This window comes from Tinamus guttatus, unplaced genomic scaffold (assembly GCF_059628265.1).
Source record: "Tinamus guttatus ecotype Peru unplaced genomic scaffold, ASM5962826v1 Tinamus_guttatus_pri_ptg000125l, whole genome shotgun sequence".
Classification (NCBI taxonomy): domain Eukaryota; kingdom Metazoa; phylum Chordata; class Aves; order Tinamiformes; family Tinamidae; genus Tinamus; species Tinamus guttatus.
The window spans coordinates 3693930-3720096 of record NW_028288659.1 but is presented as its reverse complement, the minus strand read 5'-3'; the positions used below and the strand labels follow the sequence as shown (position 1 = coordinate 3720096).

At 42.9% G+C, this 26167-nt stretch overlaps 2 protein-coding genes across 2 annotated transcripts; both read right to left on the bottom strand.

The window, feature by feature from the left end:
* Positions 1-1244: 1244 nt before the first annotated feature.
* On the bottom strand, positions 1245-10771 carry USP18 (ubiquitin specific peptidase 18). Its single transcript, XM_010228721.2, has 10 exons — positions 10504-10771; positions 9396-9492; positions 7983-8128; positions 7512-7591; positions 6575-6721; positions 5579-5674; positions 3718-3888; positions 2659-2790; positions 2157-2206; positions 1245-1609 (listed from the first exon to the last, which is right to left on the bottom strand). The coding sequence occupies exons 1-10, from the start codon at positions 10670-10672 to the stop codon at positions 1561-1563; spliced, it is 1137 nt and encodes a 378-aa protein (XP_010227023.2). The 5' UTR covers positions 10673-10771; the 3' UTR covers positions 1245-1560.
* A 7861-nt stretch (positions 10772-18632) lies between these two features.
* On the bottom strand, positions 18633-24194 carry LOC104581156 (tubulin alpha-8 chain). Its single transcript, XM_010228720.2, has 4 exons — positions 23978-24194; positions 23139-23287; positions 21962-22642; positions 18633-18943 (listed from the first exon to the last, which is right to left on the bottom strand). Exons 1-4 carry the CDS (start codon positions 24003-24005, stop codon positions 18656-18658), a joined length of 1146 nt encoding a protein of 381 aa, XP_010227022.2. The 5' UTR covers positions 24006-24194; the 3' UTR covers positions 18633-18655.
* Between the last annotated feature and the right edge of the window lie 1973 nt (positions 24195-26167).

Below are 26167 nucleotides of genomic sequence, written 5' to 3'. Positions count from 1 at the left end.
ACAAAAATATAGAGATCAGACAGAATAATGGACCTTGATAATAAAATGAAATAAACACCTGCTAGTTCATAATAATTTAATTTCACAGTTATTCTTCAAGCACTCTCCAATCACTTTCTACCTGCTAACAGAAAACAGTGCAGAAGTTCATACTCATCATTTACGTAAATGACATTATGAATAGGTACAATTATTATTCAATTGGTATATTTTAAATGACACTGTCTTTAGCAGAATGCAAAGAATACTCGTAGGCTAGAAAGTGTTTTTAGATATGTTACTGGAATTACTGACCCTTTCACAGAAGGTAGTACTTCAAGACTTGCATAATGAGTGCTTTAAAAGCATCATAAACAAACTTTTATAATCTTTCCTCAGAGATAAGTCTTGTGAGAAGATTCTTAGAATGCTCTTCTTTCGCTTGTCACATCTTGCCAACCTTCCTTCCTAGCTCCTTCTGCATTTTCCCTCCAGCTGCATAGTCTTGCCATGGCAGCACAGGCTGAGCCAAAAGTACAAATGTCAGCACTTATCTGGAGATATAAAAATGACTCGTTTTTCTTTATAAAATTGCTCTCTACAGAAAAATTTCTGCTTGAGGGACATCTCCACTTCATGGAAGGAGAAGAATCTTGTTAGCAACAAGCTGAAAAATTCTAGAGGAAAATGCTCAAAATTCAGGCTGAAGAGGCATCTGATTTCTCCTCACAGTGCAAAGAATGTGCTGTGGAAAAATCACTGAGGAGCTTCCAAGTCTCCGTCCCTCTGAATATTCTCCTCCATAATGCAAGAAAATGCATATAAATGCCCAATTGGCATGCTAAAACCATAATCATCTGCACAAACACATGCAGGCTCATCTTCTAGATCAGAAGTACTATAATAGCTCTGACTCAAAAGCATCTCTATGATACTAACTTTCAACCACATCTCAAATGCTGCAGTGACTCATTTTTAGTAAGGTTCTTAGGAACATATTTCACTGATGCACCTTCATGCAGCATAAAGGCCCTGGACCTGTTTTCAACTGTTTATGAAGACTTCTGGGATCCCTAGCTCACCTTGCCAGTGTTTAACGTGGCCCTAGAAGATTAGGGTAAGCTTCAAGTTCTTACAGTTTTACTGTCTAGGTCACAGCTCTTCAGGCAAGCACATGTACCCCAGGAACAACATGCTGGCTTCCCAGACGGAAACTATCTCTCTGTTGGAATGCAGGCATCAGCAATGAAAGAAACTAGTAAGTCTGCAAGGAAAAGGACTAACTTTACTATGTTTCAAAAGGAAAGTAATACACTGAATCACACAAATATCCAGGATACAGTAAATAAATAATCATATGCCACAAAAGAAACATTCAGAAATGCTTATAACCCTTCTCTAGCTGATTCTCTCCTGCACTTTTCATAAATAAAAGTAAAGGCAGAGGTTGCTGATTGAGTGTGGGTGTCTCTTGCAAAACATCTGTGCATATCCACAATGGCATGGAGGGTGCTGAGCTCCACACACAGGTCAGGGTGACAGGCACAGCTTCCTAAGACACTCTGATAGTCCTGGATAAAGCTACTGAGGATTTTTTTTCATGTAAACCAAGAGATAGGCCGTTTGTCCCCTGCAGAAGAAAGCAAAAAGCAAAACCAAAAAGATATGTTTGAGTATCTAGGTGATCACAGCTGTAATTAATCTTCCCAGGTCTACTTCTGCTCTGCTTTTTTAGGTCAGGTCTGCTGCCCTGGCCCTTCCCAGTGTTCCTGAAGCAGGACGTAATGCTGACCTCCTCTCAGTGGAGGTCCTTCCCTCCCTCATAGGGACAGATTGTCTCTCTCTCTCCAGCTTGTTTCAATGGCAAATCAGGACATAAGGTATGGAGGAACTCTGACTAAAGTACTTAACTTTAAACAAGCTTTCGGGCCTGAGGTGCAATCAAAACTGATGCAAACTCCAGCACTGCATTTGTGACTACACAGCATTCCTGCAAGCTGACACTATAGTCCTGTACAGTCAAAGCAGTCAGAATATAAGTATATGTTTCTTCTAATCTTCTGCACCCCCAGTATACCTCAGGCAATATGCAGTCAAAATTGCTTATTTGCCCTGTCTTTGATTTTTTCTTGCCCGTTCTCTGAGTAGCATTAGGTAAAACAGAGGTTTTTGCTTACCAGTGGAAGTCTGAACGTCCATATGTGCATTTAACATCATCCCACAATACCTGGAGAAGAACAAAGGCACAAGAAGAGACTATAAAAACCCCAAAGAGATGGACATATTGTGACACCAGTACCACAGTCCTTGCAAGTGTTGTACTTTCATGAACTACAGATCTTTTAATGAAGAGGGTTCTTTCTCTTCAAGGAAAACCAGTTTCTTTACCTCTAGATATACTCTTCTGAGTACATGTATTAAGCAGAGCTAGAGTATATTAAAGAGGATATAGAGTGAATGACTGCTTCTGTAAAATAAACCTAGCACCTACTGTCTTGCTTAGTATATAAGCTGGAGCTGTTTAGCACTCAGCTCAGTGTATGCTGTAGCAGAGGAATGAAGTGCACAAAACTGCAGCTATTGTTTTCTTTCCTGGTTTTTCCCTAATCAGCACTCAGAGTGAAAGAAATCTGGAGGAGTCCAGAAAGCTACAAAAGAATTGTGGACGTTGCTCCTCACCTGGCAAACCTCAGAATCATCAAAACGGTACCATTTGCATTCTGTGATGCTCCGAATGTAGGCACAGTAGTGTCCAAAATCAGTTGATCCTGAATGAGCAACAACGGCAAAGAGTTCATATTGCCAGGAAGCCTGGAAAGAGTTGCAAAGAAAATTTCAGAATTTCAGAAAATTTCAGCAATTCTGATCCACCACTGGCTGGTGAGAAGCAGCAAGCAAGACACCAGGAACACGCATTTCATAGGGAAAAAGGAGAAAGATTAGATTGAAGATCCTGTATTTGTCACTTACTCTCACACTTTTTCCTGATAGCAATAGGCTGGAAACCTCCCTAAAGGTCATGGGAATGGGGAAAAAGGCACCATGGGCAGCAAAGAGATGATACTGCAACCAACACAACTCCCTTCCCTACATCTCTGCAAGGGGAAAACACCCATAATGTGGCAGGTCACTCAGTTGCTTGGCAAAGCTGTTTCCCTGCTAACCACAACCGTGTGGTAAACATCGTGTGGGGAACTGCCAGAACTGGAATTACCTTATCTTGGGCTTCTGGCCTCTGCAAAGCATTTGGCCTGCTGCTTGCTGAGGATGTCTTGCCCAGGAAGCTGAATCTCAGGCCAAAAATTGCCTTTAGGATGTTCTTTACAACTGAATGCATCATTTTAAATGTTTTAATATCTTCTGCAGTATAATTAGAAATGTAAGAGTCAAGTGCTAACTGATCTCAGAAAAGAAGGATTGGGTTTTTTTGTTTGTTTTTTGAGTAAAGTCCTTTCTTCTCCTTAGGGCAGAAAGTTCGGGTCATTGTCAAAGGCATTAAATTGTCTTTGGCAATTTAATCTAAGTGTAAACCTGGGATAATGTCTGAAATGGTAAAAAAATCATGGTATGTGAGACAACAGCAGGCACAGCTAAAGAAATACTTTTTAAGACAAGTGCTTTGAACTGTGGTGAACACTAGCCTAAGTTCTGTGTTTTTGATGAATTTCAATAAGGGGGAGAAGAAAATCTGCCCCCCTCCCCCCCTTTTTTTAAGAAAAGGTGTTAGAAGCATCTCACCTTTTCACTGGCATCTGTTTGACACTGCTCTTCTGTCAAGACTGCATTGAAATCAAGGTCTTGTGGGAAGGACAGATAGTGACAAAGCTTGCGGGTAGAGGATGATCTTCTGAAGCAGAAGCGCTTTAGATGTAAGATCAGAGTCCGTGGCAGATGGGCTAGCTTCATGCTCTGCAAAGTCATAAATAATGTAATTGAAAACTCATGAACAAAGCTAGGGGAGGTGGGGATAGAAGCAGCTATTACAAGCCAGTGAATATGGCATGGAGAGAGATTGGTGCTACAGTGATTGAGTTTGATTTCCTCTGGACTGCAGGTACCGAACTTTTGTAGCCCATCTGCACGTGGGAGACATGTATATAATGGATCTGTGATGGCCAACTTTGTCAACTTCAGCATGATCAGGACCCAGCCTCGGGTGTCTGGTAGGCAATTTTATTTCTCATCTGTTTTCCTAACCCTAGGCTATTAGAACTCACACACCTGCTCCATCTGACCACAGAATGATTAAGGTTGGAAGGGATCTTTGGAGATCATCTAGTACATACCTCCTGCACTAGCAGGGTCATCTAGAGGACTTTACACAGGATCGTGTCCAGGCAGGTTTTGAGTATCCCTAGAAGAGGAGACTCCATAAGCTCTTTGGGCAACCTGCCCCAGTCCTCTTTCACCCCCACAGCCAAGAAGTTTTTCCTCACATTCAAGCAGAACTTCTTGTGCTTCCATTTGTGGCCATTACCTTTTCTCCTATCGCTGTCCACTACTCAGGGCCCACAAGGTAATATTGCTAAGGACTGTTTAGGCAACAAAAGCAGCCACAGTATACATGGTGCAGGCTGGTAGAAGGATGCCACAATCTGCAGACTGTTCCTGCAGGGCACAAACTGGCTGTCTTCACAAGGAATTTCCCTCTTCTAAGATTACCTGTAAAGATCCTGTGCCACGTGCTCTAGGTGACCTTGCGTGTGCAGGCAGGTTGGACTAGATGACCTTAGAGGTCCCTTCCAACCTTAAGCATTCTATGATTCTATGACTTTGAATGGTTCTGCCATCCTCTGGAGTATTTTTCAGCTGTGAGGTACCTAATGGGTTTGTCTCCTTATCCCTGAGCAGTATATCAGTGATAAAACTGGATGAAGGCAGATAGGCAGGCAGGCAGGCTGTGTCTGGTAAGGAGAAGAACACTGTCCCTGTAAGAGGAGGCCAGCAGAGCTCTGGGGAGGCTGCCAAGCTGTCCAGTCTCTCCTACTACCACTGCTTTAGCTGGTATCACTGCTGCTACCATCATGATATATGAATGCACTGTGGCCTAGAAGGCAGCCCAGTCCTGAAAATTTTGTGGAAAGCCCCTTACAGGCCTTGAGCTAAGGCTGTGTCCTCTGAACACCCTCCTCTCCAGCACACTTGCCTCTTCATGAAACAGCAGCTGGAAGAAGCCAATACCATAAAAAGTGGAGCCAAATGGAGAACAGTGAAGACAGCAAATCTACAATGGTCTGCTTTCAAAGGTATGCACAGCACCAGTAACATATTATGCTCGTCTATCTTTGGAACTTCACAGCCTTGTAGAGACTCACAATGGAAGTGCAACAAAGAGAGAAGCTTTCCCACTGGCTCAGAAATGCCACCTCTCTAATGATATACATCAAAACCAATGAAAGCACTCTTGTTAACAGAGCAGGGATCTTCCTGACAAGAAGAGTGCATGTGGCTTACACCTAGCTGACACCACTGCACTGACAAAACTCTGACTCACTGGTCTCCTCCTAAACTAATATAATTGCATCCTTTCCCTACCCTTCCCAGTCCTAAAGGAATTTTTAAGTAGAAGAGACATACAAGGAAACTCTTCTCTGCTTACCTGCATAAAAGGGGTTTTCTTTCCACAGTGTTCACAGAAACACATGTTGTGACCAGTCAGCTCTTCTGGACAGAAGAAGCATTGCAGACACTCCTCCTAACAAGACAAAAAAAAAAAAAAAAAAAAGCTCTTTCAAATGAATTTCTTCAAGTTGGATTTCTATGTCTACTTGGTTTCACAGGATATATGGTAAGAACAAAGCTACAGAAGGTGTACTTTATTCAAAAGACAAAAGAATACAAATTAGTTTTCTCACTTTTATCATGAATTAAAGAAATAAACCAAGTACTGCAAGTAAAAACATTACTTGCTTTTAATGTTAAAAAGCAGATGGTTACCACCTTGCATTTTTTCTGATTCCCAGAATGTTAATTAGGCTCTTTCCTGGACAGCTACACAACCAAGTACAAAATGTGAAGTGTTCAGTGATCCATACAAGCGGTGCTGCAAAAGCTGTGGCATTAACCAATTTAATACTTTAACCAAATAAAATGGAAGGAGGGTTTGGTAAAGTCAGACCAGACAATATTTCAGTTTTCCATTTTTCTTTAACTCAAGCTCTAACAACATACTTTTGTTTGTTTTCCAGCAAACAGGAGAGTGACAGAAGCAGCATAGTGCTTATTCTTATGAGTACAAAGACAAAATTCAGGAAGGAAGATTGTAGTAGAAGACTCTAGGTCAAGCAGATGTAGGAAGTACAACCAAATGCAGAAAATTGAACTGGACATTCTGACCTACCTGTCTTTAAATGCTTAATGACATTAAATGCCTTAATTTCTGAAGGTCCCACTTAAGACCGTTAAGTTTAACACCAACACACTATTTCTTTTAAATCATTTCTGCTGGTGTTTACATGTGTAAATGTATGGGAATGCAGGTGTGTCTACAGTCAGTTAAATAGGAAGTCACAGGAAACCCTTGGAACAGGGAGAATGCCTCCATGCCAAATAAAGGGCCATCTTCTTACGGGAACATTACTGCCACTGAACTTACCAATGTCCTCAGCAGATGACAACTGGAATCCAACATTGAGAGTGGAAGGGTTATCATGTTGCTGTTCCTTTTTGTTTCAAAAGAGCACTCTTGACATACCATGTACTCCTGTACCCGGATAGTGTACAGATCACTCAGTTTTTCAATCTGGAAGGTTGAAAAATCCAAAACAAGGTCTGTGAAGAACACAGCAGAGGCATTTTCCTCTGTAGGTGGGGCAGCTTGTGTGGATACCTCATTTCATACAGTGTCACTTCAGGGCTTGAGCCTCAAATTTGACATTGACATGTATGGGCAGGTTATTTCCCATCATTCCCCTCACCAGAGGGGAAGAGGCAGACTATAACAAGGATAGTTAGATGTCTGTTTTAATGCAAGGTTCTCTTGTTGTGAATGGAATTAAAACCCAGGCATGTACGAAAAGGCCTTTTTGTATGAAAAAATCTATAACACTGGGATGCGGAAGACTCACTTTTTTTTATATTACACAGTTTCCCTGGAAGCAATTGTCACATATGTAACATATGAACAGTGACAAATAATATTTAAATGTCCATGAATGTCTTCAATGAATGAAAGAGTTGTGTGAAGACACACCAATTAGTGCTTACAGAAACTTGAAAAAAAATGCAAGGTAAGCAAATTCCACTTTGCAGAAAGATCAACTTTTGTATTAACAGACTCTCCCACTAGAAACGAGAATGTGGAATAAAGTAGGACAAAGAAAAGTTAACAGTGATTCAAACTGCTGATGCTTATGAAAGCAAGACTGCCCACATCTAAGAGATGAGAGGGAAGATTCAAATGAGAGGTTAAGAATTTCATGTAAGACAACTGTCAGAAAATGTGACTTTTCTCCTTGGAGAAACAGAGAAAACCATATGTAACCAGAACCAAAGAGTTGATTTCAAAGTTTCATTTCAGTCATCATCCTTACCAGCTCTGGGTTTGTCAGCTGTCCCTTTATCAAGTTCCAGAGAGTCAGAAGGAGCTGAACAGCATCGTACTGCACAAACACTAATAAATAAAAAGCATAACTCAGTATGATGAACAGCACCAAGCACAGATTTCCCATAAGCAGCAAATGGGGATTTATTCTCCATCATTAGACCCAGTTTTCTGTTCCCTTGCAACAAAGCCAAGACCCCAAATACTCCTTACCAGAGGCAAAAGTTGGAGGCACTGGAGATAAGTTGCAGTGGGGTGGGGCTTGTTTTTCCTCCTTCTCAAAGACCCAGAATCCCACTAACAACTGGGAGGTGGCTACAAAGAGCACTATGTCACTATGTACCCTCTCCTCACATTACTGAACCCCTGAATGAGACCTCAGACTCTACACTGCTTGTTAGTGCTTGATAATACCCCCTGATCAGTGGACAGAGATGGGCGAGAAAGCAGGGCTGCTTACATTTCACCTGGTACTGTGAAAGACAGTAAGCAAGGGCCTTAGGACAAACAGCTTTCCGCTTGCCAGACTGCATCTTCTCCAGCAGCAAGAGCATTTGGTATGGGACACTACTACTTTTCTGTGAGGCACTTGGTGGCACTGTGATCCTATAAAGAGAAGAAACATCACAAATGACAACCAAGTGATACAATGGAGAAAAGCTAAACATCATATCTGAAGAAACAGAGGTAGCTGGCCCAAATATTCAAGAGGAACCAGAACAGGCAAGAAAAGAAGGAAAAGGCGGAAGCAGACACCTACACTAGCTCACAGTGCAGACTGACAGTTTTAAAGAGGCCACAATTTTAAGTTGTCCAATTCCTGGGTGAACTGAAGAGGACCTAAACTGTTAGAAAGAAATATATTTGCTATGGCCAGTTTCAGAGCTGCCTCCTTTCCTTGTCAACATGGTCTCAAAATTTTATGGATAGGTATATCATGATGCTTGTATTTCAGCCATATGGCAACTGGGAAGCCCTTTATCCTCGCTAGATTTCTTGCATTCAGCAAGTTTTTCTAATCTTTACGTCAAAAAACAATGGAAACCTACTGCTTTCATTATCTACCTTTATCCACTTACAACAATTATCTTCCCTGCATACCTGTAATTCATTTTCTCCCCACTCAGCACACTTCTAAGTGTGCAAAAGATTTGGAGACAGAATAGGAATACAGAATGAACGATCCACTTAAATGACTGGAGCTACAGTGAACTAAGCAAACTGAAAACAAACCAAACCAGTTGCTAGTGTGGTTAGCAGGGAGGCAAAAGTCCAAATTCTGGTCACAATTAAGTAAAGAGAACAGTTAAGCAACAAATAAATAAATAATAGATAGATAGATAAATAAATAAATAAAAGACAGAGAATAACTGAGAGAGATACTGTACTCGCCATCTGCTAGAATATCTACTCATCTCTATCAAATGTTAACCAAGGCAATAGGAGGGCAGACATTACAGATCATGAATACGCTTTCATTTACATGTTTAAAGTTACAAATGAACAGTGAATACAGTTACACAGAACACATCCTTTGGATGAATTAGGCTATGAGCACACCTGGAATAAAACTGTATCTTTCTCTGGGAAAAAAGAGAAATACAAGTCATAAAGACCTCGTTCAAAACTGCAGCATACTGTTGTGCAAATGTCTTATGAATCAGACATTACTAACAAGTTGTAGATCCGTAAATGCTACAAATTTTAGGCCTTTGTCTTCATTCTACATGCAGAATGAGGCAAAGACCTAGCTGAATGATCTGAAATCACTTAACAATTCTTGATGATCCAACCCTTCTAACATACATCCCATATAAAGTGTAGACAGCAGAAAAGCAATTGAAATAGCTCAAGTAGTTCAAAGATTTCATACCTTCGCAGTATCCCAGTGAAGTGTGTATTCATGAGGAACACTTGGAGTAGAGAGTTCAGACAGCAGGTCTGTCCAATATTGTACAGTCCAATAGCTTCTGTAGGCACAGGAAAAGAGGAAATGATGTTTAGAGAAATATATAAGGAAAAAAAAAGGTGAAGAATATTAAAAGATTGTAAATTCCTCTTTCCTCTTTTTCAGCTGTTCAGTGCACAGACCCAGCATCTTGATCACACCTTAGAAAAGGATCGAACTATTCTTATGTTCCTCAGACAGATTCTATTTTTCTGCCAATTGAAAGGAAAAAAATCTCATCATACTATGAGTCTAGGCTACTGTGTCCTCTCAGAATCTACCTAAACACAAAATAAGTACATCAAAGTCAAAGGTTGCCTGTATGATGGTTTTTATTCAGCCTTTTACATAGCCAAGCTTAATCACTAAATGAAAAGCTAGGTCATATTTTAGCTGCTGCCATACCAGCTTCAAGGTTTCCCTTCAGCTCACGTCTGGTACCTTTTGGTATCAATTTCAAAGAAAGGGAACTAGCCTGAGGGAAGTGGAAAAAGCAAATCATGGCAGTTTACACTGCACATAAAAGCAAAGCCTATTCTGTGTCCCAAAGGGGTAAACCATGGTCAGAAATGAGGAGTTTTTCTTCTGAAGTCATCACCAGAGTAAGGGAATGTGTGAAATGGAAACTCGGAGCAACAGGGAAACACAGTCAGTGGTAATGAAGGATATATCTGATATAGATCAGTATCTACACCTACAACACTGACAACAGCTTTTGGGAGTGATACAGCAGGCTAATCAGGAGGTGGTCCATGGTTCAGCAAATCCAGAACAATGTTTGGAAACATTGGCCAGTATAACTCCTTGTCAGCTGCAATGACCCATTTGAGGATTCAGAAGTGGAATCATCATGTAATCCCTTCCCTAAACAAAAGTGATCACTTGGCAGGACCAAATTAGAATCTTCTTTATATTTGCTGGTGAAGAGATAAAGAATAACACAAAATGAAGCCCAAGGATGAAGAATGGAACAAAAGGAGAAGAAGGCACTAGAGACAGAAAATATAAAGAGTGGTAGATAGAATATTATTACTATTTTTTAAGTCTGCCATGCCAAAGACCAGCTTCAGCCTCTCATCTCTGGTCTTTGTCTCTTTGGTTTCCCCATTATCACTTTGCATATCCTCTTCTGCCTGCATGACGTCACTTGTTGCCAGCTCTGGGTTCTTGCTTCTTTCTTGACGTCCACTTCCTTGGCCCATCAACACAATGATGCAAGGACTGCAGAAAGACACAGAGAGACCAGAAAGATGGAGAAAGCTCAAAAAATAAGTTTCATCTCTGTATTTGACATGTGCATGATGAAAAAAAGCTACAATGGCAATAAAATGATTACTGTGATGGCTTTTGGTACGTCTGAGAAACTCTGGTAGGTATACGGGCTATTAGCAAGATAACAAGCCTGACAAGGAGCTTACATCCTGTCTTCCTTCTATGTCAAAATAAAGGACCATTCAGTTCCATACAAACAACTCCATCTCGCCAGGGAATTCTAGATATCCTTGTTCAAGAAGATTCTGGTTCAAGAATATCATCAAAGTTTTCCAGTATAGCAAATGTAGCAAGTATGTTTGGCAACAGCAATGCTTTATAGCCCAAAACTGCCTAAATATTCAAGAGCCTAAATTTCACCTTCTTATACCTTTTGAGCTGGTAAATGTTTGCTTTTTGTACTGCATTAAGCACCTTAATCATAGCTCTACTGTGGCACTTTGGACTCTAATCTTTAAAGAGGCTCAGCATCTATATGCAATTTCCTTTATATGCTCCGTTATATAATCAAGGCAAAGGGATTGTTTATTTTATTTAAGAAATATGGAAGCAAAAACATAGGACAAGTTTAGGAAACAAACAAATAAAAATCAAAGATTCATAAAAGTCCTTCAAAAGAGAAACAGAATGAGAAAAGATATCTGTACAGGAAAATTATCTTTAGGAAAACTTTCACAGGAAAAAAAAATGTTTTTAGAACACCGAACAGGATTTAAAAGAAATGTGAGGCCATGACAGATGAAAAAGAATCACAGAGAGCCACCAGGAAAAAAAAAAAGCCGTTAAGAAACAAAAGTCTTTGCCTTAAAAGCATAATTTTTTCCAGGTTAATTGTGCCCACTAGTTTCTGAAAATTAGAAAATAATGGCTTTTTCCAAACAATGTTTTTGACTTTAAATATATTTTTCTTCAATACTAATACTACTTTCAAATTCTAATTTGTTTGATACACTCATATTCACCGCAGGAAGCCAAAAGGAGGGGGATAAAAGCACAGAACAGGAATAGCTGAATAGCAGCTATGGATGTTTGGGGGATGAGGAAAACTCGAAAGTGAGAAGCTTTGGCAGTAAGGATAAAGTTAAGGTAAGATTAAGGGTGGGATGCGTGGGCAAGTGCAGGGCTAGGAGGCTTTGGGTGACTTGGGAAACTTGGGTAGAAAGAGATTAGGTCAGGGAAGCTCAGGGGGATGCAGAGATGAGAGAATTTAAGGTCTCTGGCTGGATGAAACTCTCCTCTATGCGCACAGGCATTGGGCTAACAGGAATCCTGTGTTAGGAACATGCGTAGAACTACCTAACCCTTGCATAGAGCTGCCCTACTTTGGCAGGAGAAAAAAAAAAGTATTCCTTTACATAAATGCATAAACATACTAATAAACAGTTGAGTAAGCCTAGGAATAGAGGAGCAGGCCCCTTGTTAACCCTATCTTTTCCTGTCATAGGAGCACTGAAAGCAGGGTCCCTCCTTAGTTTCTTTTGCAGATCAGCAGTATGATTCAGAGCTGATCCCTCAACAGACTTGCGGTGGCTCAGACAAGCTGCACACTAACCCCAAGAAGAGAAAAGGTAGTGGCAATTCCCCCATCCGTCACATCCCCCATCTTGCAAGGAACCAAGGCTTCTCACGCACCCTCCTCCTCCCTCCTGGCCCAGTCTGCTCCCCTCTATGAGCACCCTGCTCCACAGCCCTCCTGTCATCCCAGGACACCAGCTTCTTGTGACAAATCCCCTCGGTCCCTTCACATCCCTATGCCACTGCCACCCTCACCCCTATTATCGCCCCAGCTACGCAAGAGCGCAGGTGCTTGGCAGTCCATGATGGCCCCGGTCGTCCCAGTATTGCTTCAGCCCCTTGTCTGCCGTTCTTTTCCACTCCCGTGACTCCTTTTTCCCCCATGCAGTGACCTTAAGGACCAGGCTCCAGAGGCGACTGCACTGGGATGGGAGATGGGCAGAAGAGAGTGACCCAGAAACCAGGAGGAGGAGAAACGGCAGCCTGAAGGCTCTCCGTAAATGGCTGCGCTGCGGTCTGAGCCGGCAGGTTGCGCACCAACTCTTCACCTCCATGCTTCCCTCCCTAAAATGAATTTTTTGATTTTTTCTACTGAAGTGTGTGTTTGTTCGGCCTAAATTTTTTCTTTTCTTATTGTTTTTGGTTTTTTGTCCAATAATTCTGTCTAAATGGCCAGAGGACTGTTCCAACCACTAAAAGCACAAAGCACTTCCACTCCCTGGGTTGTGGCGTCCAGCGATCTTTGTCCCCTTCCATCTGCTCGAAAACGAGAGCCATTTCCAACAGCTAAAAGAAACTTAAAACCACCCAAGCGATGCGACCCAGCACTTGCGAGGACACTGCACACGCAGCAAGCCAAATGGCGCGATGTAGCCCCCGGTTACCTCACAGTCCGCCGGCGAGGCTTCGAGACGGACACCGCAAGCGCCCGCGCGCGCGCTCCGCCGCCGGGCGAACCGCTCAGCCCCGCGGGGCAGCGACGCGGCGGACGGGAGCCCGCGGCGGCGGCTGCTGCTGCCGCGGCGCTGCTGCTCCTCGCCCGAGTGACGGCGCCCGCCGCGTCAGAGCGCAGCAGCGCCAAGTCCGCCGCTTAGTTTTGATTTCCCGCTCCTCGGAGCGGGAAGCACAGAAAGTGAAACCGGGCCGCCCGCGCGGCCGCCGCTGGGGGGAGTCTGGCCGCCGCCTCGCACCTGCGCGAGCCGCGGCGCCCGGAGGAGGCTGCGAGCCGGGCGGGGAGCTGCGCGCGTGCCGGCCTGGGAGAGGCGGCGGCGCCGGGCGCTGCCCAACGGCCCCGGCCAACGGTCGCTGTGTCCCTCCCGTCGCAGCCTGTCCTCGCCGGGTGTCTCTCTGCTGGGGACAAAAGTGAGCTGGAAGTGCAGCGGTGAGAAATTAAACTAGGTTTGGGGAAAAAAAAAAGAAATCAGTCAAACAAACCCTACCCTTTCTCAGGTGGTTTTGCTACCTCAGGAGACTGGCTGTGCCAGAACTTTAATGATTGTCCTTTACTATGCAAAAGTGAGCATTTTTTAGGCATAGTATCTGTTGCAGTCTTGAAAAAAACGCTAACCATAACCTGCTTGGAAGTAAGATCTAGGACACTGAGAATAATTCCAAATAAATAACTAGCTTAGCTTATTATTTTTTAAAGGCAGTTACATGGTAGATTAGAAGTCTAAGCAATTGCTCATTTGATGGTGGAGTTTTGAAATATCGTCTGCAACAGGATATATGGATTACTCAGCAGCAATGGACAAATTCCCCAGCTACATCATAGAGCAGCTCAACACCAACCAGTGCGGTGTGATTTCTGGCCTCATGAGCCAGGTACCCCCTGAGGAATAAAAGTGCATTGGGCAGCCATCCTTCCCATATGTAAACCAGGTTTCCAGACTTTCCAGACTTTCCCCTGTTGTTCCTGTACTTCAGGAGGTGGAATGGAGGGAGGCAGAACCCTCAAAGGAGTGCAGCTTGTTGGAAGATGGCCCCAGGCTCAGCTCTGCTCCGGTGGAGGTCACACTGCAGGAGATCAGCAGTTCTGTCCTCCTCCCCACTCTACTTCAGAGCACTGCTGACAGGGGAAGCAATATGGGAGAGCAAGTAGAGAGTCCTTCTATGTAGATCAAATGTTGAGTCTCTGACACCCAAGCAATGAGAGGTCCCTGTGTGATCTGGCAGAGCACATCTGCCTGCAATTATCTAGGAGCTCCAGATGGGTCTGAGACAGCACTTGCTTGCCCAGCAACAGCCACCAGGAGGTTGCTATGTTAGGTCCAGTTTTCAAATCGACGGAGAAAGAGGCAAACACCATCGATATATTGTGCTTTTTAATAGTAGGAGAAAGATAATAAGTATTACCAGCTAGCCGGGGTCTGGGCTTTCCCACGCAGGGGTCACACCACGGACCCTGACCGCTTCGGTTGTCCCTCTTTTATACCGTTCTTACCCCAAAAATGTTCCCCCTCCTGTTTTCCTGTTCTGCTTTCATGTCAATGTTATCTATATTTTATTGCTGACTGGGATCTCTGGATAAGCAACCCCTCCATGCAGAGCCACCTGTCTTGCCAATTATCAAGAGTCCTTGCACTTTGAGACTAAGTATTGACTAGCTTATTAGTTCACTCTACTATTTAATCCCTACAGCTAGAGGTCAGGTCATTCTATTTTCTTCCATTACTATTTTCTTCACCATCCTTTTCCTTGCTCTCTCTACCTGTAAGATTGGGTTGGCAGAATATGAAGGGTTTGGAAGGGGAAAGACTTGGCTCCTTTCCACAGGCTGTTCACAGTTCCAGGTGGCCCTTCCAATTTCCTTTTTCTTGCTTCCTGCAACCTCATTGGTGTCTTCAGAGTGCCTGCTCAGTGCACGTGTGAGCTGCTCATGAGCTGAACTCCACCTGTGTTGAGCCTTCGGCTCTTGCCTCACAGTTATTATGTTCTGTGGACGTTAGAGAAAAATATATGTGGGGAGGAAAAACATGGCTACATAGCCCGAACCTGCAGATTGCCTCTTGCATCATACAGACTTTTAGCAGCTATAGAGGGAAGTCCTTTTATAAAATTTCTGCAGCAAAGATGCTTTCCAAAGCCTTAAGTGTCATATTTGCCCCTATTAGTAGTATCCTGTGGCTGTTACACCTTGAACTAAAGAGGCAGACCTTTGGTTTTGGGGGTGGTGGGCAGAAGACCTATGTCTTCAGAGGAGGGTTTTAATGACGAAGGCAACCCTCATGATGATGATAGAGGATGTATACTGCCCCTCCTCTGTCATGTACACTTTGTCAGCATACTTCGTCTGCTTCTTCCAGGGATGGGATTATACTAGCATGGATTTATTGTGAGGAGAGGCTGAGCTGTCTTTCTTTCACTACCACAGACCAGGTAGCATGGACTTCCAGCTCCCTATAGATGTGGGGGCACATCTGTGCAGCCCCCACCATGCCTCCCTGAACATGGGAAGGAGACAAGTGCATATGAGGCTTTCAAAGGGACTATGTAGAGCCATCAGTGCTGTTGCTGTTGCAGTGCTCGCAAAGGAGTACTCGCAGTACCTTCCCCTCCTAGCACGTTACGTAGTGCCTGCTTATACAGCGTTGTTCTATTGGAGGCAATGCAGTTGCTTGGCAGCCAGAGCCCCTCACGTAAAGCAGCAGAAGTGGCAGCAAAGAGCTTCTTGGACTGTCACCTGAATGTGTGTGGATATCTGCAGAGGCTTGTGAGCAGGTAAGTACAAATAGCTTAGTATCTTTCTAGAGGTTAAGCCCATCTCTGGTAAACCTCGTGGCAATGTTTTAGATTTAGTGATGTAAGGTTCCTTCTTGATGGCTAGCTTGTATAGTGACTGCTTGATAAAAGCAAGGAAGAGTTAAAAAAAGAACTGTTAAGCCATGAATTGCCTAGAACTGGTTAAATCATCTGAGCAGAGTCCAGATTGGTGTGGAAGATTAAATAGGAGCTAGGTCTGACAGGTCTGTGGAAGCTAGTAAAGCAGTGTGCAACTGAGGTGGCTTTTGGAAGTGATGCCTGTCAAAGCCAGGATACTAGATGTTACAATACTAGATACTACAAGACCACACTATGTTGATATAAGAATACTGTAAGGCTTTAATATTGCTTGGCTGGTTTACATTGTTTTCTAAAAGTAAACAGTAAATCTTATCATGCCCGCTAGGTAGAGAAGCTTTATTTACTGCTAATGGATACATTAGCATTGCACAAATGATTTTAAAGCTACTCTGTGTACCTAAAATAACACTACAATCTTCCATTTTCGTCAGACTGGTTTAATATATCCTTTTAAGAATACATAAACATCCTCATTATGAAGACTGTGTCTTCTGAAGCAGAGCCACTGGATGCCAAGGCTGTAAGTGTGAGGGCTAGATAAGGCAATAAAGAACAGAGAGTGGAATTCAGAGGACCTGTGCTAAAGAGCTGGTTGTGACCCAGAATGGCAGCAAAAAGCAGCCCACATCCCAAGCCAAACAAAGCTGTTCTCAGAAAATGACAACACAATAAGTGGGCTTTTTGGAGGCCTGTAAAAGTCAGTTATGGCATGTCACACAATCTAAGAAATCTAAGCTCAGAAAGTATGCTCAGATAAGGGATGTCTAAAACGGAATAATTCTGTACTGAGGTCCAAATACACTGTCTGCTGAGAGCTCAGGGGTCACTCTGACCAAAGCTGTTAGCTTCTAATGACTACCACTAATGACTAGCCCCTTTAAAGTTCTCTCCAATGCATTCCAAAGAGTGACTTGACTACTGTGAGATATGGGATTCTTGATTTCTAAATGTCTTTGCAACTAAAATGATCAAGGTGACGTCTAAAATATCCAAGGAGTTAGGCACTGCACTCGCAGTGATTCAGAACCCATAAACTACCCCACAGTGGATAAACAACTTCTTCATTGCATCTCTTCCAGGAATTTGCCAAGGAACAGAACAAGTACTTCATCTGCCATTTTTGTCACTTTTTTTAATTATGTATCTTTTTGCAAAATTTATTCACACAAACATAAAAGATTTAAAAGTTTAAATCACAAGATAGGTGAACAAGTTACAAATTGTCCCAGTTCTTTTAATTTAACTGTTACATGTACAATTTTTTCTCTGTTTCTGATTTTTGCTTGCAAGTCAGGACAGAACTGTGAGGGAACCTATTTAAGACCTTAAATCCCATTAGACTGAATAATACTTATTCATGTTCTTTCAATTTAAATACATAATCAATTCTATCCTGAATAGGGATGTTTTCCTAAACAAAGGCATTTCAGATACTCCATAAATACATAATCCAGTGTTTTACTAATTTGGATAGCCAAATGCCTATAATACATACAAAATATACCATTTGAATGTGATATTGTACTTGGAACTGTAACTGCCAATAGAGATGCAAGCCTCTCCCTGAAAAAGATCTAGATAAAATGATGCTGAGGGGATTTCTAGGATAGAATGCTTTTTTTTTTGCCTAACAAATTGTGAATCCTATAAATCCCTGAGTTTTGCTTACTACTTGAATTATTTTTGAATGTACATTGAAATACCTGTATTGCATATTCACTTGCAGGTAGTCCACTAAATAAAGTTTGCCACAGACAACACAGGGGCCTGCTGAATAAAGGAAAGATTGTTACTTGCAGAGGAAGAGCCATTCAGGTAGAATAAGGAACTGTGAAACATTTTAAATTATTTAGGGATGATGGAATTTTTTGGTTTGTTTGTTTTGGTAACAGAACTTTCTCATCTAAGCAATTTCATAGAGACACAGGAAAAAAAAAAAACGTGAACCCACTACAGCTGTGTAATTTTTGGACCCATCAAAAGTGTTACTTATATTCACAACACAGGTATATTTTCTGTATTACCAGAATGGCTATGGTATTCTGCTTACCATTTCTGAGGAAAATGTCCGTTCTATCAGAAGTGGATGTTTTACAGAAGAATGTCATTAAGTTCACTGAGGGGATCATAAACTACAGCACAGGAGACCCATTTATTTGGGTTGATGTGAACAAGCAAAAGAAGAAGGGAAATCAAATTTGAACTTTTAAAACTAAGCTGTTTCACTTTGCTCCATTGTAAGCTTTTATACAGTGGTTTTAATGTGTGTTTAGAGCTTGAAGAGGCTTACATCAAATGTGGAAGCAAAGAGATAGAGTCCTCGTTACATTACTGGGAGTAGTGGGCCATTACTTCAATTAATGCCTTACAGAAAAATTTACATGCGATATATGAAACAAAAATGGCCAGGTATGACCCCTTCTAAATTTCTGTATATTGCACACAAAGGGTATTGCAGACACTGTGCACACACAATGTCCCTGATGGTGGACACATGCAATAAAGCAATACAGAGACAATTCTGTACTCACTAGGAGACAAAGTGTATTTTAAAATTACTCCCCATCATTTTCATCTTCAAATGAGTCAGTTCCCACTTCCTCATAGTCCTTCTCCAGGGCAGCCAGGTCTTCCCGGGCCTCTGCAAATTCTCCTTCCTCCATGCCTTCCCCCACATACCAGTGCACAAAGGCTCTCTTGGCATACATCAGGTCAAACTTGTGGTCAAGCCTTGCCCAAGCCTCTGCGATGGCTGTGGTGTTGCTCAGCATGCAGACTGCTCGCTGAACCTGGGCCAGATCTCCTCCAGGAACTACTGTAGGAGGTTGGTAGTTGATACCAACCTGTAATGGGAATGTGAGAGGATGAAAAAGGCAAGAGCAGAAAGCAGAAGTTAAAGGATGGAAAAATATGAGTAGAGGTATAGGTACTGGGTAGAGCTGAACAGGAGCTAAGCAAATTACCAGATATGCCAAAGTGCCAGTATGGTATATGGTGGTTATATTTGTCTATATTATTTTTCTGTTTAATGTTTAATGTAAGTAACTTCCTACCTTTCTGAATAGCTATTAAGCACTAAACATACAATTTTCATCAGGACATTCCATATAAGCCAGTGCAAAAAATTGTTTTCCAGGTAAAAATAGTCAGATTTCTTAAAACATCTTCTGTATGACATATATTTTTAAGACTGCTAATGTCCACATTACTGTAGAAATGATGCCTCCCAAAACTGCTGTACAAACAAAAGAAAGAGGCAGGATAATGTTCTATTTGATGCGTTAACTGAAATCATCCTTAATATCACCACTTTCTATATTGAATCATAGAATGTTTAAGGTTGGAAGGGACCTCTATAGATCATGTAGTCCAACCCCGCTACATAAGCAGGGACACCTAGAGCACATAGCACAGGGTGGCATCCAGAAGGGTTTTGAAGATCTCCAGAGAAGGAGACTCCACAACCTCTTTGGGCAGCCTGTTCCAGTGCTCTGTCACCCTCACTGTTAAGAATTTTTTCCTTAAGTTCCTGTGGAACTTATGGTGCTTCAGTTTGTAGCCATTACCTCTAGTTCTGTCGGTGGCCACCAGTGAAAAGAGGCCAGCACCATCCTCCTAACTGCCTCCCTTGAGGTACTTATAGACACTGATTAGATCCCCTCTCAGCCTTCTCTTCTCCAGCCTGAACAGGCCCAGCTCCCTCAGCCTCTCCTCATAGGGCAGGTGTTCCAGGCCCCTGATCATTCCTGTAGCCCTGCGCTGGACTCTCTCCAGCAGCTCCACACCGCCAGGCCCAGAACTGGACACTGTACTCCAGATGTGGCCTCACCAGGGCTGAGTAGAGGGGCAGGATCACCTCCCTCGACCTGCTGGGGACGCTCTTCTTAATGCACCCCAGGATCCCATTGGCCTTCTTGGCCATGAGGGCACACTGCTGCCTCATGGTCAACTTGTCGTCCACCATGACACCCAGGTCTTTCTCTGCAGAGCTGCCCTCCAGAAGGTCAGTCCCCAGCCTGTACTGGTGTGTGGGGTTATTCCTCCCCAGGTGCAGAACCTTGCATTTGGCTTTGTTGAATTGCATGAGGTTTTTCACCACCCAGCTATCCAGTCTGTCCAGGTCCCTCTGGATGGCAGCGCAGCCCTCTGGGGTATCAGCTACTCCTCCCAGTTTGGTATCATCAGCAAACTTGCTGAGGGAGCACTCCGTGCCTTCATCCAAGTCATTGATGAATAAATTGAACAGGACTGGACCAAGGACTGATGCCTGGGGGACACTGCTAGCAACAGGCCTCCAACTAGGCTCTGCACCGCTGATCCCCACCCTCTGAGCTCTGCCATCCAGCCAGTTCCTAATCCACCTCACTGTGCACTCATCTATCCCACACTTCCGGAGCTTGCCCAGGAGGATGTTGTGAGGGACGGTGTCAAAAGCCTTGGTGAAGTCGAGATAGATGACATCCACCACTCTCCCCTCATTTATCCAGCTGGTCATTCCATCATAGAAGGCTATCAGGTTAGTCAAGCAGGATTTCCCCTTGGTGAATCCATGCTGACTAGTCTTGAGCACCTTCTTGTCCTCCATGTGCCTGGAGACAATGGCCAGTACGAGCCGTTCCATCACTTTTCCGGGGACCGAGGTGAGGCTCACTAGCCTGTGGTTCCCTGGGTCCTCCTTCTTGCCTTTTCTGAAGACTGGCGTGACATTGGCCTTCTTCCAGTCCTCCAGCACCTTCCCCATTCTCCAGGATCTTTCAAAGATGATGGAGAGCAGCTTAGCTATGACATCCATCAGCTCACACAGAACTCTGGGGTGCATCCCATCAGGGCCCATGGATTTGTGGGTATCAAGTTTCCTTAGGTGCTCTCTGACCCAATCTTCCTCTACCCAGGGCAAGTCTTCCTCTCCCCAGGCTTCTTCTCTTGTCCCTAGGGCCTGGGGCTCTAAAGGGCTGCTCTTGGTAAACACCGAAGCAAAGAAGGCATTCAGCAACTCTGCTTTTTCTGTGTTATTTGTAACCAGGGTGCCCATCCTGTCCGCCAGCGGACCCATGTTTTCCCTGATTTTCCTTTTGCTGTTAACGTATTTAAAGAAATTTTTCTTCTTATTTTTAACGTCCCTTGCCAGATTGCGTTCTAACCACGCCTTAGCTTTCCTTGTCGCATCTCTGCATTCCCTGGCTACATTCCTGTATTTCTCCAAGGGGACCTGTCCTTTTTTCCACATTCTGTATACCGCCGCCTTCTGCTTGAGCATTGCCACAAGCTCCCTGCTCATCCACACAGGTCTCCTGCTCCCTCTGCCTGACTTCTTACACACAGGGATGCACTGTTGCTGGACGTGGAGGAAGTGCCGCTTAAAAACTAACCAGCTCTCTTGGCCCCCCCTTCCTTCTAGAGCTCTACCCCATGGGATTCTTCCAAGGAGGTCTCTGAAGAGGCTAAAGTTGGCCCTCCTGAAGTCCATTGTTGCAGGGCTACTTACAGCCCTGCCTCCTCCTCGTTGGATCCTGAACTCCGCCAACTCATGGTCACTGCAGCCAAGGCTACCCCCCACCTTCACGCTGTTTAAGCAGTATTTCCTTAGTTTCTGTCAATACCTCTGAGGGGACTCGCATTGCCTTCTTCAAAACTCAGTTGAAGTTAATACTTGTTCAGATTTTAGATTCCACTTACATGTATATTTAGGAGTCTTGAGTGAATGACATGTCCAAAGGAGAAAGGACACATTTGACACACACAAATATTCTTAACATTCATTTTTCTAAAAAAATGGAAAGTATACAAGACCTGAAGTTTTATGTGCAGGTTTTCAGCTAGACTGAATGTGCCCTTTAAACATCACAGAGAAGCACACTCACCTTGAAGCCTGTTGGACACCAGTCCACAAACTGGATAGCTCTCTTGGTCTTGATGGCAGCAATTGCTACGTTGACGTCCTTGGGAACCACGTCGCCACGATAGAGCATGCAGCAAGCCATGTACTTGCCGTGCCGCGGGTCACACTTCACCATCTGGTTGTTGGGCTCGAAGCAGGAGCTGGTGATTTCTGCCACCGAGAGCTGCTCGTGATAGGCTCTCTCAGAAGAGATGATGGGGGCGTAGGTCACTAAGGGGAAGTGGATGCGCGGGTAGGGCACCAGGTTTGTCTGGAACTCGGTGAGGTCCACGTTGAGGGCCCCATCGAAGCGCAGCGAGGCGGTGATGGAGGAGACAATCTGGCTGATGAGGCGGTTGAGGTTGGTGTAAGTTGGGCGCTCGATGTCCAAGTTTCGTCGGCAGATATCATAGATGGCCTCATTATCAACCATGAAGGCGCAGTCTGAGTGCTCCAGGGTGGTGTGTGTGGTCAGAATGGAATTGTAGGGCTCCACGACAGCAGTGGAGACCTGGGGAGCAGGGTAGATGGCAAACTCTAGCTTGGACTTCTTTCCATAGTCCAGAGAGAGGCGCTCCATCAGTAAGGAGGTAAAACCAGAGCCAGTGCCCCCGCCAAAGCTGTGGAAAATCAGGAATCCCTGTAGCCCTGAGCAGGCATCAGTCTAGAAAACAAAAGAGAAAGGCCAAACATGAATGTATAAGTCACCTTGCAGAGGTAGCCTTAAGCTTATTTTGAGGTAGGGAGAAAGCAGTCAGTAGTAATAAACAGAAGAGTTTAGTTCAGATTTTCTTGCGGAAGGACTAGTGATCTTGCATCCTCGAGGAGATCAACTCAGGACATAAAAATTCGCCTCTATCCATGGAGCTATCTCTGAACCTGACTTATCTTTCTGCTAGTTAGCCTAGCTGAAAACAAAAATAAGGAACTACCAGGAACTACCTAACTGCCCTTGCCATATCTGTATTGGTGCTCCTGTGCTGTCCTAAAATAAAGAATTACATATTCAGAACTGCCTTTTTAGAATATCGATATATAGCCATAAAACCAGTAAGCAAACTGTATGGCTTTTCTCAAAGTAGTAATGATATTTCTGTATGTCTTGCAATCTCCTTTCTGTACCATTAACAAACTCTTATTTCAAAATTACTGGAACTTACCAGTTTACGAACACGATCAAGTACTATATCGATGCTTTCTTTTCCAATAGTATAGTGGCCACGGGCGTAGTTATTCGCTGCATCTTCCTTTCCAGTGATCAGCTGTTCTGGATGGAAAAGCTGCCGGAAAGTCCCAGCCCGTACTTCATCTGCTCAAGAAAGAAAAATTACAATAAGCTGCAGGGCTCTGCTCCAGTGTCATTGCTGCTGGAATTGATGCAAGCTTTGAGCCATAGGGTGACCCCAAAAACAGATGCTGAAGAAGGAAAAGCTGCTTCATAAACATTTTTGCTTTGTAGCAGGCTGTTGGTTTATAAAGTGACTAATCTTCAGCCACAGAAGTTCTTCTTTTGCTTGTAATGATAAGAGGAAAAAAAAAAAACTTCTGCCATATGTCCCTTTTCAGAAATCTCCCTTTTCCTATCTGAAGTTTATGAGGCTTCCACTTTGAATCTGAATTGGAGAAAAGCAGCATTCCCATGACAAAAATGTCACTATAGACATGGCCAAGAGTTAGTTTATTTTTTACAAAGAGAAGTCATGCAAATCATGTGCACTAGCTATTTAACTACTGTTTCCCATTGACTCAGGATATAACACACAAAAACTAGTTGAATTCTGAAACTGCTGGATATGCTGTTCCTCCTATGTTCTTCCACACATCAATGGAGATAATTGAGTCAGGATAGAATCTGGCACTCTGTGTCACAAGAAAATTAACTTTGTGCTATCAGGATACAAAGGAGATGATTTATTGTTCCAGAGGAAACTGGTGACACATCAATGACATTGGGAAGAGTAAGTTCTTTTCCATTTTCCATGTTTGTTTCTATACTGACCTACTACAGTTGGTTCCAAGTCCACCATTACAGCCCGTGGCACATGCTTCCCATTGATTGTTTCACTGAAGAATGTGGTAAAAGAGTCATCGTAGTTGAGTTTATTGGGCAGATCCTTGAAGGTGCCATCTGGCTGAATGTCATGTTCCAAGCAGAAGAGTTCCCAGCAAGCATTTCCTATCTGAACTCCAGCCTGACCAACATGAATAGAGATGCATTCACGCTATGGGGAGAAAACAGAGAGTCAGAAGAAAGCATGTACATCACTTCTCCTTCTTTATCCCTAACAGTTACTTTTGTCAGGTGTATTGCTTTTAAAATATATATATAAAATAGTAGCTAGCAACATTTAATTTGGCTTTTCAACCCCATGGACTACCATCAGACTATACAAGTACAGGCCAGAGACCGGGACAATTCTTAAAATAAAAAAAAAGTGGATCTCTAGAGGTCCCTTCCAACCTCAACCATTCTGTGATTCTGTGAGTTCTATTTGCTGTTACATATGGATATATTAAAAGGGAGGGGAAAATCAGTTACACAGACCCTGTTTGCCTCCTAGGGATTGTCTCAGCTGAGAAACACATCCCAGTTTATTTTTACTCCTGGCAGGAACCTGACACAGCCATGTGGTATTTTTCAACCTTATGTAACCGGAGACGGGTGATGTCTTTCAATCCTTTTACCCTCTGTTAGCAGGTTAAGTTGGAAGGATTGCTTTAAGCAATGTTCATCTCAGGAAATGATTTCAGGTTTTCTCAGTTGAAACAAATATTCTTGCAAGCTCCTAGACAGTCTTGGATTTTACTTTGCAGGTCCACTGTTTTTTCAGGCAATGTCATTGCAATATAATGAAATAGAATTATAAAGCAGTAACTTCTGAGTTGGTCCTGACAATTTTGACTTAGATTGAAGTAAAAAGTAGGTTTGTGACTAAAAACAGTTTCAGATCACAGGAGTTTTTCAACTTCAGGTTCTGATTGAAAGAATTGTTCTTACAGTCTTCTGAATTCCATCTCTGAGATCACGAAGGCCTTGTCTATACTCACGAGTAAGGAAGTCGTGTCATAGTACTGAACACTGGCCTGCAGTCGTCTAAACTGATTAAAATTTAGCACACTCTCTGGTGTAGCTTTGGCTTGTGCTAGCTAACGCTTTCTCAGATAATACTTGGGCACCATTCAGAGGATAGTGCATGCCAAGGGAGGTTGGTGACCACTGTCATGATTTGGAGGGGGAAAAAGAATTCAGATGTGTAAATAGGAAGCAAGCTGTGCTACCTGGCCTCAAGGTCAGAGAGGAGTCCCCAGTCCCTAGACATATTCAATAACTTAATATCAGATTTTGACACTTTTTTTTTCTTTATTCTGCAACTATCTACCCTCCAAAATCATCTTCTGAGCTAAGTCACACACATCTTCCCCAAAAACTAAATCCTCAGGTAAAATTGTGCTCAAAAACACACCTGGAGCAGTTTTCTACTTAAATAGATATATATTTACGTTTTGAAAGCAACACAGATATTTTTTCAGAACCGAGTTGAATTTTAGAAGTCACCTTTGCCACAGTTAGTTGTCTTCAAAAATTTAAATGAAGATGGAAAATAAGTTTAAAGAAATCATTCAAGAAAATATATTACTTCTGTTCAATAAACATTTTAAGTTGATAACTGCAAATTCATATGCAGCAGCATGTGTCACACACTCTCAAGTGTACTTGCTTAACCCTGCTTTTCTCAGCTAAATTGTGCAAGTTCATCTTGAGTATTTGAGTGATGGTGAGGCTTCATAAATTATGTTGTGGTTGACCTGCAATCTGCAGGATTACTCAGGAGACACTGAGTGGGATATTTGGGATTACAAACTGTAATTACTGATGATTTTGCACAATTAAGGCTCTTGCTTTTCTTTTAGACCTCAGTGTGAATCTGTGAAGGTGGTTGTAAGGAAAAAAAAAAAAACACTTTCTTTTTAATTCAGCAATGAAGCAATGTGACATTTTCACAGAAAATCTTTGATAGCGGAACCATAGTTAAAACCAAGCATTATTCAGAAACTACAGAGCTGCTTTGCTCTCTTCCTGAAATCAATAGATTAATCAGTCTTTCATTTTTCTCACAGTTAGAGCAAGTGAACGTTACTTAAAAAGGTAATAAGGAAATTTCAGTGTAGAATTACAATTAATACAGGA